The sequence below is a fragment of the Poromitra crassiceps genome (genome assembly GCF_964638095.1).
Source record: "Poromitra crassiceps genome assembly, chromosome: 6".
Taxonomy (NCBI): Eukaryota; Metazoa; Chordata; class Actinopteri; order Beryciformes; family Melamphaidae; genus Poromitra; species Poromitra crassiceps.
Window position 1 is genome coordinate 50,297,607 of NC_139627.1, and position 17,950 is coordinate 50,315,556.

General features: G+C 42.9%; 1 protein-coding gene across 1 annotated transcript in view; it reads left to right on the forward strand.

Moving 5' to 3' along the window:
• LOC310778115 (actin-related protein 3) overlaps positions 1-17,950 on the forward strand; it is a 35,631-nt gene that overhangs the window by 12,383 nt on the left and 5,298 nt on the right. Inside the window, exons 4-9 of the mRNA XM_083638453.1 lie at positions 3,201-3,311; positions 5,708-5,803; positions 7,870-7,977; positions 11,087-11,230; positions 14,444-14,617; positions 15,258-15,350. Coding sequence (XP_083494579.1) covers positions 3,201-3,311; positions 5,708-5,803; positions 7,870-7,977; positions 11,087-11,230; positions 14,444-14,617; positions 15,258-15,350 — 726 coding nt within the window. The remainder of the gene's footprint in view (positions 1-3,200; positions 3,312-5,707; positions 5,804-7,869; positions 7,978-11,086; positions 11,231-14,443; positions 14,618-15,257; positions 15,351-17,950) is intronic.

The window sequence follows — 17,950 nt, forward strand, 5'->3', positions numbered from 1 at the left end:
ACGTCCCAGAAATAAATCCACGACACATTGTTATTATTTGGAACACTTAGATTGCTATAGTGCATGACATGTAATGGACTATATTTAGGAGTTAGTCCACACATTTAGACTAAGGGTGTCACACGGTACACACAGACGTCACGGTTCGGTACGTACCTCGGTTTCGGGGGTCACGGTTCGGTACGAGTTCGGTACAACGGGGACAAAAGCAACAACAAAAACTCCCAAATGCATAAGGCTAGGTTTATTTTAATTTATTTTGAAGCTGTGGCATTTATTTTGAACAGGCAGTACTAGTCCGCCACCTAGTGTCACAAATTGGTACAGCCTGGCCCTGTAGTATAGCAGGAAACACTAACAGTGACTAGGGCTGGGCGATATGACCAAAATCTCATATCCCGATATAGGTCATTTCATATCCCGATAACCTTATACATCACGATATAGCATATTTTCTGTAAATTCAATTTATAGTTTATATAAAATGACCACATGGCCATTTATTTATGTAGCAGTTAAACCAGTTAAAATGTTGTCAAACCTCACAAAGGATACATGCATTCAGAATACAGATAAGCATGGCTATTCTTTACAACACAAATAATAATAATTAGTTGCAGGGCAGTAGAATGAAACACAAACTGAACCACACCACCAGTTCGATTTTCAAAGATTACATTAGAGCAAAATGGGTAGAATAAAAGTTATTTGGCCTATAGTTCAGTCCAGTTCTCTCAGTTCGTTTATAAAGGAACAAAAATGCTCCACTTCGGGATTTCCATGTTACTAGTTCAGTTCACTCAACAAAAATACTCCAGTCTGGGATTTCACGGTTATCCAACACAACTCTTAAACCCAGGGAAAGCTATAAGCTAAAGCTAATGATAGGCGTTTTGTTGTCGGCTCCTCAATGGATTTCCTCGGGATGATGAGAGGATGGGAGGAGATGTTTTGCCAGGTTTAACGTTAGGAGGACACACGCAAATATGGATCAAACGCGGACTTAACACAGCGCAAATGCCTGGGTAGACTAGGCGGACGGAGTGGAGGTAACATCTCCCTGCTCTTTAGCCTACACACGGCTGATTTGTGCCACTTATAAAGGGACGCAATGGGCTTGTTGACACAGTCTGGTGCGTGTGTGGACTGTGGACGTGAGTAAAAAAGAAAACGGAATGAAGAAAGCACAGCGTCATCCAAATGACGAACAATATTGCCGTAAAGAGTGTGATTTGCAACACAACGATATAAACGATATGAGACGAAATACATTTTCTATCGTCCAGACAAAATATATCGTCATATCGCCCAGCCCTAACAGTGACCATACACTCTTTTGCATGAGGTTATATTTTTATGTCGGGCAGGCTGGAGAGAAGGAGGTGGTCACAAGCAGCTACTAAACTGAAAGGCATCTTCTTATAAAAACACAAAAATGAATAGAGTAGAAAATTGCAAGTGTGCTGTTCATACTCGGGTCACGTTAGTAGAACAGGGTTTTTCATTCCCCACTCACTGGTGATGAAGTGGGTGGGGTCACCGTGAGCTAGTGCTGCACGATTTGGGGGAAAGGTGCGATTAGCGATTAGGGTGGACAATATTGCGATTGCGATTGTGATTGCGATATAATAAACAAGAGGTATCTAGGGATGTGCCGGCATGAGTTTTTGACGCTATGATAACCTTGGACAAAAATACCACGGTTTCACGTATCACAGACTAAAATACATGAAATATGTTACAATTTAAAATATATTAAAACTAAATAAATAAAACAATTTGAAATAAATCTCGCTATATTCTTCATCACAGCGGGTCATTACCCACTGTGCACTTAATCGTGCACTAGTTCTGCATAAGCACCTGCAGCTCTCTCCTTATTTTACTGACGTTCTCAATAATCACACGGCTGTTTACATGCGTTTCTGAACGGCAAGCTAGTTATTAGCATAGCTCGCTGTTAGCGATCATGGATGTTCTCTCTCTCCCTCTCGGTAAGATGTAACTTTGCTGCGCATAACATTACTTATTTGCGGGAGTGCATGGGAGAAGCCTCCCGCTAGTGTTGATGCCCAGTGTGATGGCAGAGAAACGTCTGTTTGCTGCGTCGCGTGTAACGTTAGAGGACACACACACACACACACTCAAAAAGACGTGGAAAAGATGATAATAATCGCACACTTTTGCGGTTATGTAATCGCACGTGCTGACATCACGATTGCGATTGCGATTAGATTAATCGTGCAGCACTACCGCGAGCTAGCTTTCAGTAGCACGGGAGCTCCATCCATTGGTTGTTATTGCAGCGGCGGGTGCAGTGGACAGGAACTTTCAGACAGGCTTTACCGCCACCTTCTGGATTGGAGTGTGTATCTATCGACATATTCTTCGTACAGCTGCATGCACCGAACTGTCACGCCTGTACTGTGACATCACGGCGCGGGACGAATACACGTACCGTTACACCCGACATGTCACTGTAGGCGGCAGTCTGTAGGGATAAGAGCAGGTAGGGTTCCAGCTTTGTAGAAATAAACGATCTCTAACCAGCAGGCCTTGACAATTGCAAAATTATTTTTCATCTCAGTATACATATTTCAAACCTTTGCAGTGTGCATAAAACGGAAAGGTGAACACTGACAACTCGTGTTTCTCAGATAGTCTTCCTTAATGAACATTGATCGGCTTCAAAATTCTCCATCAGTGCCTCAGAGTTTTGAACGAAGGCCTCAGACATAGACTCTCTGGTACAATGACCCAATTGTGATTTTCTTTTTGCTAACATGTGACACACATATCCGATATGTGTTATGAATGTGTAAGCAGTAAAAAAAGCACATGGATTCGGATATTCTGCGGTCCGATTCAGGCCTCACTCATATGTGGAAATAAATCAGATATGAATCGATAGCAGCTCCATCCAGTTGGCAGCAGGTGAAAAATCTGAATATAATTGAGGACACATGTCCGTCACTAATGTTCAATAATGTTTCAAAACGGGCTTTCAACCTTTTCCTCAAAATGGCATCCACAAAAATATCTGCTGTGTTTGCATTAGTCTTATTTGCATTTCCGCCACTGCCCTGATATCTTGTACTGTTCTGATTGGCTGCCCTGATATCCTTTATGTATTGTTCTGATTGGCTGCCCTGCTATCTTGTATGTATTGTTCTGATTGGCTGTCCTTTTGACCCCAACAGTGGCCAATCCGTCATGGTATCGTTGAGGACTGGGACCTGATGGAGCGCTTCATGGAGCAGGTCATCTTTAAGTACCTGAGGGCGGAGCCAGAGGACCACTACTTCCTCCTGGTAAGAGCCCCCTAACCCTAACCACTTCCTGCTTCTACTTCCTGGTTTCTGATGGACGTGCTGAGTGACTTCTTCTTTCCCTTCAGGCAGTATGCAGAATTCACTTTTTGTCTCACCTGTTGCTAAGGCTGAGTAAACAAACAAACAACATGGAAAATAACTTATAACAATTTATGTAGATATTGTGGCAAAGAAGATTTGATTGATTGATTTAAATAGCATTTATTTTGGTTTTGTCCAGTTGTTGCATCCTTTTGGCAGCAGGTGGCATACTGCCTATCTGAACAAGCTGTTCTTTTACCATTACCTCCTCTCAATATTATATTGGGTTGTCAGTGTTTCCCACAGGATTTTGAGAATTTGTGGTGGGGGACCGCAGACCCCCTAGGGGGGTGCGGGGGCATGCGCCCCCGCGAGATTTTTTAAAACATTTTAAAGTAAAATGCATGAATTTGGTGTACTTTGAGAAAGCTTAAGAGCAAAATTAAAAGGCTAGATCTATGAAGAACATGTCATCATTACTGTGCTGTGCGTTTACAATGACAAACTAAATTTCTCCCTATAGGTCAGGGATACTCAACTTGCTTTGCCAATTTCGTGAAATGATAGAAGGCGAGGGGCCAGTTAATAAACAAACAATATACATTTTTCTGTAGCGGATTGTAGGTTTTTGGGGTGTCAGCCGGAGTTTAGGCTGACAGTGTTGTGCACACCGGATAGTTAGTTAGGTTAAGTTAGTTGGGTTAAGTACATACATAAGTGCCCGGGTAGCGAGCAGATGGCGGTATTTGACAATTTAGCAGCTAAATCATAGATTATTGAAAGATATTCCATATTCCAGACTGAAATGCTATAACAGAAGTATTGGCCAGAATGACATGAACATTTATTGGACACTTATTCAGCGGATATCTTGCATGTTGCGTTCAGGTGCACTGTAAAAAAAAAAAAAAAAATTTTTTTTTTTTTGGTCAACATCTTATTGTGGCGGTCCAAATATTATTGTGGCGGCCCGCCACAAATTCCTTTATGTATGGGAAACACTGGTTGTCAAGAATATCAAATTATGTTATTGAATATTGTTGTGCTGCTGGGCAAAGTTTATATATTTGACAGCCCAAAATTACGTCTGAAGTCCTTTATATCTTTTCTCAAACATTATTATTTACAGGAGAGGATAATTATGAAAGATAGGCCAAAAAGTGCTGGCACAAATAAACGGGAGATCTTGACAATAGCAAAAACTTGGGATACCGAGATGTGTTATTGATAACACAATCTATTGTGTTGTTGACATCGCAACTTTATTTTCATTTTTTTTCTTTTGAGAGTCTGCTATAGAATGAAATGAATTATTGATAATTTGAGGTTGGTTGTAATATCTTACAGTTACGTTTACATTCATGTGTGTGTACATGTTTGTTTTTGTATAGGTGTATGTACAATTTGCAGGCATTGTTTGTAACCTACTTGGTTGGCTTGTGTTTGTCATGCATTGCCAGCCATGCTAATTATTTACTGTGTAAATATTGTCTATGTATTTTATGGTTGTGTTAAGGTGCGTTCACACCGACCTATTAAAGTTTTTCGCTGGCATCGAGTTTACATACAAAGTCAATGCAAACGAGCGATTGAGCGTATGTTAGCCCGGGAGAAAAATCGCTGGGCGTCCGAGCGACAGAGACAGAGCGATAGGGCGAAAATTCGCTCCTCGCCCGAGATGAAATATCCCAACTCGAGTGAAATTACGCTGGCATCAGTCGCTCGCTGTTCAATGCTGATTGGCTGCCGTGTGAGAGTGAGTCAAGGATCACACTGGCTTGGAACAAACCGCTGGTTTATTGTGTGGCAACAAACCGCATTGACAGCTGATTGACAGGCTGACAGCTGACATGTGAAGTCTGTACTACCGGTATAGAGCTTGCGTTAGGAGCACGCTGATAGGCTTAGCTTGTAAACAACTACAGTGGCTCGTAGTGGACAAACATCATGACATTGCGTAACGTTATAGCCCCCAGATGTCCGTCAATTCTTGTGCCTGTTGACGAGCGATTTAAACACAGCGACAGAGCGATTCCAAAGGGTTGAATCGAGCGACAAATAGAGAGAAAAATAAATATCTTTGTGTGAACACAGCTTAATAAAAAAAAAACCCCACTAAGAACAGAAAGCATTACATTAAAAAAATATATATCTGGCAAAAACACATTTTCCAGCCAAAATAGTTGATATCAGGACGTTTTTTGTAGAAGTATGTCACCCTACCTGTTTCCAATGCTATTTTGTGTGTAAAATCAACTCTTTGATGAATGATCCAACAAAACAGACGTATGTGTGTGTGTGTGTGTGTGTGTGTGTGTGTGCGTGTGCGTGTGCGTGTGCTTCTCTCTTTGCAGACAGAACCTCCTCTGAACACACCAGAAAATCGGGAGTACACAGCTGAGATCATGTTTGAATCCTTCAATGTCCCGGGACTGTACATCGCAGTGCAGGTTGGGCCCCATAAGCTGCGATGACTGTTGTGTGAATGAGAGATGTTGATTTACACTTCATGCACACGCGACGCGCGTCCTTCCTCCTATCTAAAGGGTGATCATAATCATCCTGAAATGCATTCTTATAGGCCAGTTTTACATTTCTTTTTGTTTAGCCATGTACCGTAAATTCCGGACTATAAGGCGCACCGGTCTATAAGCCGCACCTTCAAAGTTGACTATTTTTTTCTTATATAAGCCGCACCGGTCTATAAGCCGCGGGTGTTTTGATGTTTAATTACCATATGTAAGGCTTCGTGCACAGAGGGGATTGTCGGGAAAGAGATGGCTGTTTGGGGAAGCTCCCATTTATTAACATTTCAACAAAACAAAAGTCAGGTCACTAATCCCCAGACAAAATCACACATTGTGAGATGCTTAAAAATCACCATCGGCGGGAGCTTTACTCCAGATGCTGTGCAGCCAAGAACACAAGTGAAATTCGTTCTCTCGTGACCTGTGGTTCTCAACGTGATGGACGATTCACCTTTCTTGTTAACAGTCCTAGTGAGAGGCAGGTCGAACGTCAAAGGCACTTCATCCATATTTATGATCTGCTCCGGTCCGATGGAATATTCCTTGATCTTTCTTTGTGTCAATTCGCCGAAGTTTGTAATTTTCTCCTGGTAGTCGGGAGGGAGTTGCTGACACAGTCGTCCGCGCCCTGACGGACAGTCCCTTTCGTCTCGGGTTTGTGCATGATCCTTTGCTGCTGCTGCTGTTGTTGTTCCTGTCTCGCTACTGTCTCAGACATGGCTTTCAGGCTCAATCGCCGCCATCGTCGTAACACAGCCAGTTCTCCATCTTTTGAAGCATGATGTTAGATTACAACGAGCTAGTTGTGTGGCTTAGCCTTCCAAAATGTTGCTGTTAGTTTTTTAGAATGTAATACATAGAATTGGGAATGTTACATTCAATTTCATTCAGACTGTCTTTCAGGCTCAATCGCTGCCTTTTTCCCCCCAGAGCGAGGGAGGAGGGAGGGTGTTTTACCGTAGTGGCTGAGAGAGAGTAGTGGCACAGTGCTCCAATCAGGTCGCGAGGCACATTTTTTGCAACATCATCCAATCAGGGTCTCGCTCTCATAATGTCTGTCTTGCTCTCGTTCTGCCTCATACCAACATCCATAGATTTTGGAGGTTCCCGAGTGGCCGTTTGCTGGAAAAATCCATAGATAAGCCGCACCGTTATATAAGCCGCAGGGGGCAAAAAAGGCCAAAAAACGGGAAAAAAGCCGCGGCTTATAGTCCGGAATTTACGGTAGTTCATGTCTTTGCTCATTTGACCATTTGACCAATTCTCATGATAATGTGGTGACACCCTATCTGTGTATGAACAAACTAGGGGTGTACGTACCTCAGTTTTGGGGTCACAGTTCGGTACGAATACGGTACGGTACAACGGCGGAAAAAGCGACAACAAAAAATTATTTTTATGTTTTTATTGAACCATGGGCATTCATTTTGAACAGGCAGTACTAGTCCTCCACCTAGTGTCACAAACTGGTACAGCATGGCCCTGTTTAAAGAAGTAAACATTAGGTTGTATTTTACTGGCTCGGTTTTGTTTACCATGATGATTACGTTCGGTCATCTAATGGATTATTGGAACATGACAAGGAGTCATCCCCTCTTCCTCACCGCATCTTGCTTGTCATCCCACGCGATGTAAGTTGCTTGTTTACAAGTTAACAGCTTTGTCAGTGTTATGTAACGTTTAGCCGCTTCTTCTGGCGTTTAATTCAATTCAATTCAATGGCGTTCAAACAGCATTTAGGCGCTTCTGGATTTGACGTATTCGTGTCGTTACCGTGAAACGACGTACCGTGATGCCCGTACCGTGAACTCACGGGACGAATACATGTACCGCGACACCCCTAGAACAAACAGTATGGGCAATGGTACTCATTGCGTGTGTGTGTGTGTGTGTGCGTGTGTGTGTGTGTGTGTGCGTGTGCGTGTGTGTGCGCGCGCGCGTGTGTGTGCCTGCGCATGTGTGTGTGTGTGTGTGTGTGCTCCTCCCAGGCTGTGCTGGCTCTGGCAGCATCCTGGACGTCCAGACAGGTGGGAGAGAGAACACTGACGGGCACAGTCATCGACAGCGGAGACGGCGTCACTCACGTCATCCCGGTGGTGAGTTCACTGACTGACAGACACACTCTGGCCCACAGAGACCGCTCACACACACACACACACACACACACACACACACACACACACACACACAGTTCCTCCTTCTTGAAGAAACAGCGTCCATTTGAAACTCTGCATCATTATTTCAAACAATTCGACCAATATACTGTTATTTTCAAATAAGTTTTCATGCAATTAGTTGGGTTGTTTTTAGTCTCTCCCCAGACTCAAATATTACGTTGAATCGCTGCGCTCCGCCTACTACTTAAAGGAACACTCCGCCCATTTTCAACCAGCTTTGTATCATTAGAACATCAGTAGTATATCAGAAAACTGTAAACTGTTTTGAAGTCTGTCATTTAATTTGACAGTTATTGAGTGTTAAAGTGTGGACCAGTGACATCACTGGTCCACACTAACTCAAATTAATAACTCATTAACTCAAATCAACTCTCAATAACTGTCAAACTGTTCATCATTCAGCTAGTTTGACAGTTATTGACAGTTGATTTGAGTTAATGAGTTATTAATTTGAGTTAGTGTGGACCAGTGATGTCACTGGTCCACACTTTAACACTCAATAACTGTCAAATTAAATGACAGACTTCAAAACAGTTTACGGTTTTCTGATATACTACTGATGTTCTAATGATACAAAGCTGGTTGAAAATGGGCGGAGTGTTCCTTTAAGTGAGTCTGTGCCACTTCACAGCCACTGCTGGTTTTGAAGGCGGGTTGAAATTGAATGAGTGACCGGTCGTAGCACCGATGAGACAGCAAATGGGCTGCGCCTCCCGTGTTGTCTGATCGCAAAGTCGTTACTGATTGGAGAGGACTGCAGCCATCACTGGCATATGACTGGCCAAGTGAACGGTTCCCTCCCATAACCAGCCCTCTGAGGGAAAGTGTCCCAGACCCAGAGAGAGCTCTGCAGCATGCAGTAACGTAGTGTATCAGCGTAAGAACTCTCATGGGTCTGGCGTCGAGACTAGGTCTTTTTTAACTAGGGGCGCACCAATCAATCAGACACTGATCAACAATCAACCGATAAATGTTCTAAACGTTCCCCGAGCGGATATCAAAGATTGCAATTGGACCCCATCAGTGCAACAAAAGACTCTTAAAGACTAGAAGGGCACTTCACTTGGAGGGCGCAGACCTCCTCCAGCCAAGGTTGGTGCTGCTTGTTCGTAGAGATGTAACGCTATGAAAATTTCACATCACCATTATCCTGACCAAAATTATCACGGTTATCGTATTATCACAGTATTCATAAAAGATTTATGAAAATGTTCAAAAAGTACTGAGAGACTCACCGAAATAATTTTTATATTTATAGTTTTATATTGAAAACGCAGACCCAAATAGTGTTGATACACTCACTGAAATCATTACTCCAAGGCTGCACGTTTTCACCTGGGAGACTGTTGCCAACTTTAGTTGACAGTATTTATTTACCATGTTTTTCAAAGCACTGTAATCACGGTAATCACGGTACCACGGTAATCACGGTACCACGGTTTTAATGATAATGAAAATTTGAAACAGGTACGGTTATCGTAAGGAATTTTATCACGGTTATCATTCAAACCGGTTACATCCCTACTTGTTCGTGAGTGGGGTCCGGAGTCACTCCAAAGTGTAATGAGTTCTTCCTTGGCCCATGCTACAATCTTCCACCACCTTTCATGAAAATCGGCCCAGTAGTTTTCCCTTAATCCTGCTAAAAGAGGAAATAAATGGTGGGGAAAACATCACCTCCTTGGTGGAGGTAATAAAAAGAAATGGTGGCTTAAAGCAATTTTTTCCAGCCGGTTAATTTGATGGCCACTCACCACTTCACTTCAAGAATAAACGCAGGCAGATTCCAGGTTATGAAGTTCAAAGTTTGTATTGTGGATGTTAAATCAAGTAATCAATCGTGTTATTGGCTATTTATTATTATTATTATTATTATTTGTTATATATACACCGTAAATTCTGGACTATATTTCCCGTTTTTTGGGCTTTTTTGGCCCCTGCGGCTTATATAACGGTGCGGCTTATGTATGGATTTTTTCCAAAAAAATAAAATAAAAATAAATCTCTCTTTTTTAGCACTCTTTCTAACTATAAATCCACTTCTGTTTTAATTTCCTCTCTTGCCCTCTTTTAACAACATAACATAACATAACATAACACAACACAGGTGGTGTTGTGTTATGTTGTTTTGTTGAAATGTTAATAAATGGGAGCTTCCTCAAACAGCCATCTCTTTCCCGACAATCCCCTCTGTGCATGAACCCTTACATATGGTAATTAAACATTAAAACACAATAAAAAATAAATAAATAAATAAATAAAAATAAATACCATTAAAACACCCGCGGCTTATAGTCCGGTGCGGCTTATATATGTAAAAAACAGTCAACTTTGCAGGTGCGGCTTATACACCGGTGCGCCTTATAGTCCGGAATTTACGGTATATATATATTTTTGAACAACAAAAGGTTGTTGGCTATTTATTCTTAACACAGTTGTTTACTCGAGTATCAAGCTTATCTTTCCTCGCTCGGTTTTCCTCTGAGGAATCTGATGAAGGTCTTAACGACCGAAACGTTATTTTTTTCCCTTGACTTATTCAACTTTTTTATTTGCATGTGGAGACAGTGTGCGGGGGTTTATTCTTGTACTATAACCATGCTTTGAAAAATGATTCACAAAGGACCACCAACACCATCACCTCCACCACCACCCGTCTACTTTGTCAGCGTCAGGATCAAGTAGAAGTTCAGAAGTAGGCCGGCATATTCTCTCCGAGGTCGGAAGGAATGATCGAGTTTGGGAAATGTGCTTTTTGCAGAATACATTTAGTGGTTGGGCGTCTTGAGTCAGCATGTCTGTGGCCACTGCTGAACAGACGCAAAACCAGCCAAGCACAACAACGGGGCGATACAGAGGAGGAATCGCAGTGCTTGGATCCCTAAATCTGCCATTCCAGCGGATTTTCTGTTTTGCACACACCCGTGTGCATGTACTTAAATGTTCCATTCAGTTTCATGTGCTATGACATCACCTCTCACACTCTTTTTCTTTCCCCTCTCTCTATTTTTCTCTCTCTCTCTCTCAGGCCGAGGGTTATGTTATCGGCAGCTGTATAAAGCACATTCCTATCGCGGGGCGTGACATCACCTACTTCACCCAGCAGCTCCTGAGGGAGCGGGAGGTGGGCATCCCGCCGGAGCAGTCGCTGGAGACCGCCAAGGCAGTCAAGGTAGAGTCACCCACCCGCCTACATTTCCCATCGGCCACCTCTTCTGCTCGGGGGGTTACGGTTGCCTCCTGGAGTCAACATTTGTCATTCCCAGTATCATCGCCGATTCTTGATTATTTCTATTTAATTCTCAGCGTTGAAATCCATTTAGATCTTTGGCGACTTTGGTGTAGATCCACTGGGACAAAATGATCTGGTTTCACATTATACACATACATACAGTAGATGCGGAAGGAAAGACAGTTTCCTTTCCTGACCACATGGTGCTTTCACAAATCTTTACACAAGATCTTTGATAAATAATCAGTAATGTGGATATAATTACTTAAAGGCAAATGATAGAACAGACCTAGACCAGTCTCGTAAGTTCAGAAAATCACTTTACTGTAATACAGCCTTTAAAACCAGGAAAAGACTTATTCCATAACATGATATTACGATATCTAAGACGATATGTGGTCTCATATTGTATTTCTTTCATTTTTACACTCTCAGTGATGACTCCGGTCTTTGGTTTGAAAGATTAAATGAAACGTTCAAATCTCATTTTCCTCATGAGGACACTAGGTGGCACTGTTGGTCCGCCAGTTAAATGCAAAGGGTTTTTCTGGCTAAATTATTTTCTCTCCAGTTCTGCTGCTTTTGTTTGTTTTGTTTAATTCTGGGATCAACTCAAACTACAGCATATGCATTTCAAAATAGAAAAGAAAATGCATAAACATAATTTGGAACACACTTTTAGTTTCTGAGATTAGGTTTTTTTGCAGCATTTATGGCTCCCCCCACCCTCCTACCATTTTAATCTTGTTTTTCAAACCTGCAACATCAAAAGTATTATAGATGTTATTTTCTGTTTCCACTTCAAAAACTGTAACAAAAAGAGAAGGTCCGCACACTGAGGCTCCATCAGTGGTTCTTTATCGCAACGTTTCGATCTCCAGGATCTTTGACAAGCATTTCAAAAACTGACGTGACAGTAATGTCAATTATGTTCTCATTAAGCCTCCCCTTATAATTGCTTTTTTAATCACCACAACTAATTGTGATTCACCTAGTTTCTCTACACCTCCTCCACATCCATTAACCTGTACGCTTTGTTAATCCAAGCCTTTGTGGTGTTCTTGATGTCGAGGACCATTCCACCCGAGACACACAGACGAGAAATAAAGTGAATCCAAATCATTAGATTTTGAGGCGATGTGTATTTTGTTGGACTATGGCCAAACATGTTGGGGAAATTCCACTGCTGTCTGGCTTGCAGCATGGCTCACACCCCAACCTGCAAAATAAACCAATAGCATATCTTGGAAATATATGTTCTGCTACCAATCATTCATATTCACTGTGATAGCAGTAGACCTAGTAAGGTGCCTCTGCACTGTGGTTATAGGCATAACGCAAACACCCGAGTACCTGGAATCCCAGTAAAGAACTCTCACCCAGGTATTATGGCTTCCATACCATGCATACAAATGCATGTCCGTTGTCTGAAAGGTTCTCTCCAAAGTAGTACAAATACTACATGAGAATAAAAACGAGCAGAATGAGAAGGTAAGAAAAACAAAATAAGACGGCGAGCTTTGCTTTAAGGGAATTATTACCGTGATTGGAATGTTTTATTTTTTGGGGGGGTTGTGGAGTTTATTACTTGAGTTTTTAAAATGGAATAAGCAGGGTTAACATAATAATTAGGGGCCCATCTAAAATATATGCAGACAAATAAAGATGTAAACGCAGCAAACGCATCAAGAAATAATGCCGGTTTTAAGCATTGATCAGACGATTAGATCGACTAGAGACCATACATGGGCAAACTACGGCCCGCGGGCCGGATGCGGCCCGCGAGCGCCACCTGTGTGGCCCGCGATGGAATTGCAAAAAAAAAAAAAAAAAGAATTACACAGTGCACCTGAACGCAACATGCAAGATACCCGCTGAATAAGTGTCCAAATGTTCATGTCATTCTGGCCAATACACCACTTCTGTTATAGCATTTCAGTCTGGAATATGGAATATCTTTCATTAGAACACGGCTCTCTTGAATACTCGATTCTGATTGGTCAATCAACAATATTCACCGGTCATTATTTCTCGACAACCGACCGCTGCTCTGCCACACCTGGATTAATCAGTTGATAAGAGCCTTTTGTCAGCAAGACACTACTAATTAGGCCAACCAGTTGCAGCTGTGGTGTCTTGTGTGCCAATTACGAATGAAACCGCTTTGTCGTTGAAAACGCTATTAAAAAATATATTTGAATAATTATTTTTGTCAGATTATTGAATGATTTAGTTGTAGGCCGTGTTCTAAGCGGGATAATGTATATTGAGGCGGTGATTACTGGGAAATAATGACCTTCAGGTGAACGATTAAGCCCTCCGCTGCGCGTCGGGCTCAATCATCACCTGTCGGTCATTATTTCCCCCGTAATCACCGCCTCAATATACATTATCCCTTACATAATCTTTATGACTAAAAGGCTACATTGAATTAGAAATTTAAATAATTAACTCATTGGTTTTGGATTTATTTAGCTTCAAGAATGCATTTTTGTTCGTGTGACCCTCAACACAGGCTTTGATCATTCCGGGCCACTTATTGATACTTATGCTTAAATTAACCCACTCATATTCTGGTTTATTTCAAGAAAAACATTTTGGCTAGTGGAAATTCTAATTGGCTGGTAACTTTAAAATCTAGCAGCCATATTGGCAGGTGGTCAAAAAAGTTAATTTCAAGCCCTGAGAGCAGGTGGTGACATAGGAGTGAGTGAGAAAACGATGAAATATTGGTGGTTAAGACTGAATAATGACATCACAACTGTTAATTTAAAATTAGTTATTCCTCTAAACCTGGCTTCAAATGCCCCAAATTTTTCACGCTGCCGCCGTTCGGCCCTCAGCAAAACCTGGTAGCGAGGACATTTTTTGTGGCCCTCTCTATCATCAAAGTTACCCATCCATGGGTTACGGCATGACAATATTTGTTCGGCCCCCGGCAACAATCTGGGTTTCTCATGTGGCCCCCCATGAAAAATAATTGCCCACCCCTGGACTAGACGGATTGGAGTAAGCAAAACATTTTAAGACATGCAACTCTCGCACACAGCGAGCCAGTACCTGCTCCAGAGTGGAAAGGCCCTCCCTGTATTGAGTTGACCAATCACGTTGCTTTGCTGAAACTTGACGGTCTTGTCTTTTTGTTGCCAACAGGAGCGGTTCAGCTACGTGTGTCCAGATCTGGTCAAAGAGTTCAGCAAGTACGACACGGACGGCTCCAAGTGGATCAAGCAGTACACCGGCATCAACTCCATCAGCAAGAAGGAGTTCACCATCGACGTTGGCTACGAGCGCTTCCTGGGGCCCGAGATCTTCTTCCACCCAGAGGTTGGTATTGGTAACGCAGTGCGGGTCGGGGCCGCTGCTTCGCCTGCTTACATGAGCGCCGTTTTGATCAACGACGTGGTCTCTGATATGAGTGAGGGAGGGCTCCTGGATGTTTTGATCAGCGACGTGGTCTCTGATATGAGTGAGGGAGGGCTCCTGGATGTTTTGATCAACGACGTAGTCTCTGATATGAGTGAGGGAGGGCTCCTGGATGTTTTGATCAGCGACGTAGTCTCTGATATGAGTGAGGGAGGGCTCCTGGATGTTTTGATCAGCGACGTGGTCTCTGATATGAGTGAGGGAGGGCTCCTGGATGTTTTGATCAGCGACGTGGTCTCTGATATGAGTGAGGGAGGGCTCCTGGATGTTTTGATCAGCGACGTGGTCTCTGATATGAGTGAGGGAGGGCTCCTGGATGTTTTGATCAGCGACGTAGTCTCTGATATGAGTGAGGGAGGGCTCCTGGATGTTTTGATCAACGACGTGGTCTCTGATATGAGTGAGGCAGGGCTCCTGGATGTTTTGCAGACTAGCACAAATCACTCGGGTGTACTAAAGCGTGGATTCATTGCTACTGCAACTTGATAAACCTGGCACATGTACAGAATGACACGTTTTCTTTGCTTACATTCGCTTCCAGTTCGCCAACCCCGATTTCACCCAGCCAATCTCTGAGGTTGTGGACGAGGTCATTCAGAACTGCCCTATCGATGTCAGACGTCCTCTCTATAAGGTGAGCAGACATTCTGATTTTACCTCTTTATTAAGCAAAACATTGTTCTAATCTATTCTATTGTCATCAATCATTATTGGTGGAATGGTGGCAATGGTGGAACGAGCTTCCACCTTCGGTCAGGACGGCTGAATCACTGCCGATCTTTCGGAAAAGACTAAAGACACACCTTTTCAGGCTCCATCTGGGCCCTTCTTGATCTAACTTCTTTAAAAAAAATAAAAAAAAAATGCTAACCTAAACTAAACTTGTACCACTGTTCCTTCAGAAGTTGTAGTTGTCATAGACTGTGCTGCATAGTTGATTGCTCTATTGCTGACAAAAATGTGTTATTGTAAGTCGCTTTGGATAAAAGCGTCTGCCAAATGACGTAATGTAATGTAATCAGTGGGACCTTGTTTAAGCATCAGATTGATACCTTTTTAGAGCAGTAAAGATGAGGAGGTTTCTAGGGGGCACGGTGGTGCACGTGGTAGTGCTGTCGCCTCCACAGCAAGAAGGTCCTGGGTTCGATTCCCGCCTGGGATGCTGTGGGCGCTGAGGGTGTGTCCCCATCCCCATGTCCTCAGTGCCTACTGCCCAGGTGGGCTCGTCATGAGGGCCTTCCTGTGCGGAGTTTGCCCCGTGCTCCTCCGGGGTTTCCTCCAGATAGGAAATCCCCTGTGAAAAGAAAAGAAGAAGAAAAAAAAGAAAGAGGTTTCTTGGCAGTTCAAATATGGACTGGAGAAAGTATGAAAATACATGACCGGTAATTTCGCCATTTAACAGGATCTGATTTGACTGTACCTCGAGTTATTAACTCTGCAGTCAAGAAGGCCGGTCAGTTTTTACTGATTTCTAATCGAATGAACTTCTTGGCTGCTGCAGACAGTTCAGCTGTGTTTTTGTTGTAAGCTTGTATATAACATCCCGTTCACACCATACGTCGAAGCAACGCTCAACCTACGCTGAACCCACAAAGTTTCATTTCGGCGTCCTTGCTAACGGGTGAAGCCATTCGCAGCAGTCCAGCGCGTGCCTTGCTCAACGCACGCTCAAGCGATCATTCAGGATTCAGTCCTATTTTCCAAGTGTGAAGCGTGAACCTGCCAGGCATGAAGTCAATGGGAGTTGTGGGCGGGTTCAAGGCGCGCTGAGGAAAAGAGAAGGCTTCTTGTGTGAACGGCTTCAGTTCTGCTTATGTTAAGCGCCAGGTGTGAACAAAGGCTTACTTGAAGTGATTAGTGTCTTTAATTAGCTGTGTAATGACCAGGCCTGGGCTAAGTAGCTGTGTAATGACCAGGCCTGGGCTAAGTAGCTGTGTAATGACCAGGCCTGGGCTAAGTACCTGTGTAATGACCAGGCCTGGGCTAAGTAGCTGTGTAATGACCAGGCCTGGGCTAAGTAGCTGTGTAATGACCAGGCCTGGGCTAAGTAGCTGTGTAATGACCAGGCCTGGGCCTTTGCGTCAGGGTCTTGATTCACTCCCAGAGACGGATGTTTCTTTGAGTTATGTCCACAAAACGTCCAGTAGGTGGCGCGTGGCACTGTACACACACCATGTTCATGGGCTTCAGTAGACTCAGTTCTCAGTCTCTCTCTCTGCGTCGCTCAACTGGAGAGTGTGAGGACTTTCTCCCAGCTGTCAGTTCAAACCGGGTGGAAACACTTTTTGAGAGGTCTGTGTCGCAGAACCAATCCAGAGTCTTTAGGGCGGCCCTTCGTGCAGAAGGGGCGGTGACATGCAGAAGTCGTGCGCTTGTAAACGGATACAACTGAATCAAATAATGTAACGTACGTGACAATCCATTTTCAGTGTTTTAAAAAGTTCTTAACAAAGGCGTGTAGGTTTGTTAGCGACCATTCAAACTACTATTGTTGACAAGAAGTTCCCAGATGATCGGTAGGCGGAGAGCTCCAATTGTCTGGGAGCCGAGACTAGGGATTCAGATACTGGATGTGGCCACTTCCCAGTCGCTGGCGTGAAGTGCTTCAAACTAACGATTATATTCATAATCGATCAATCTGTCGATTATTTTCTCGATTAATCGATTAGTTGTTTGGTTTATAAAATGTCAGAAAATGGTCAAACGATCAGTGTTTCCCAACGCCCAAGATGATGCCCTCAAATGTCTTGTCTTGTCCACAACTCAAAGAGCATATCAGTTTACTGTCATACAGGAGTAAAGAAACCAGAAAATATTCACATTTAAGAAGCTGAAATCAGAGAATTTAGACCGTTTCCCTTAAAATTGTACTCCTAACGATTAATCGATTATCAAAGTAGTTGTTGATTAATTTTATGTCGATCGGCTAATTGATTAATCGTTGCAGCTCTAAGTGCTTCCTGTCCTACAACTTGGTGATTAGGGATAGGTATCGTTTCATATTTTTCGATACCGGTGCTAAAACGATACTTCTAAAACGGAACCGTGCTTAAAACGATACTTCTAAAACGGTACCTTAAAAAAAAGTTAAAGCATATTTAAACCTATTTTTTATTGAAAGAGGCTGTAAAGAGTATTTCAAAATAATAATTGTATGTGTTTAAGCCCTAGAATGTTAGTGAAAGTGCGTGCAGCGCCCGTTTCGGAGCACCGGAGGGCGGATATTTCACTCAG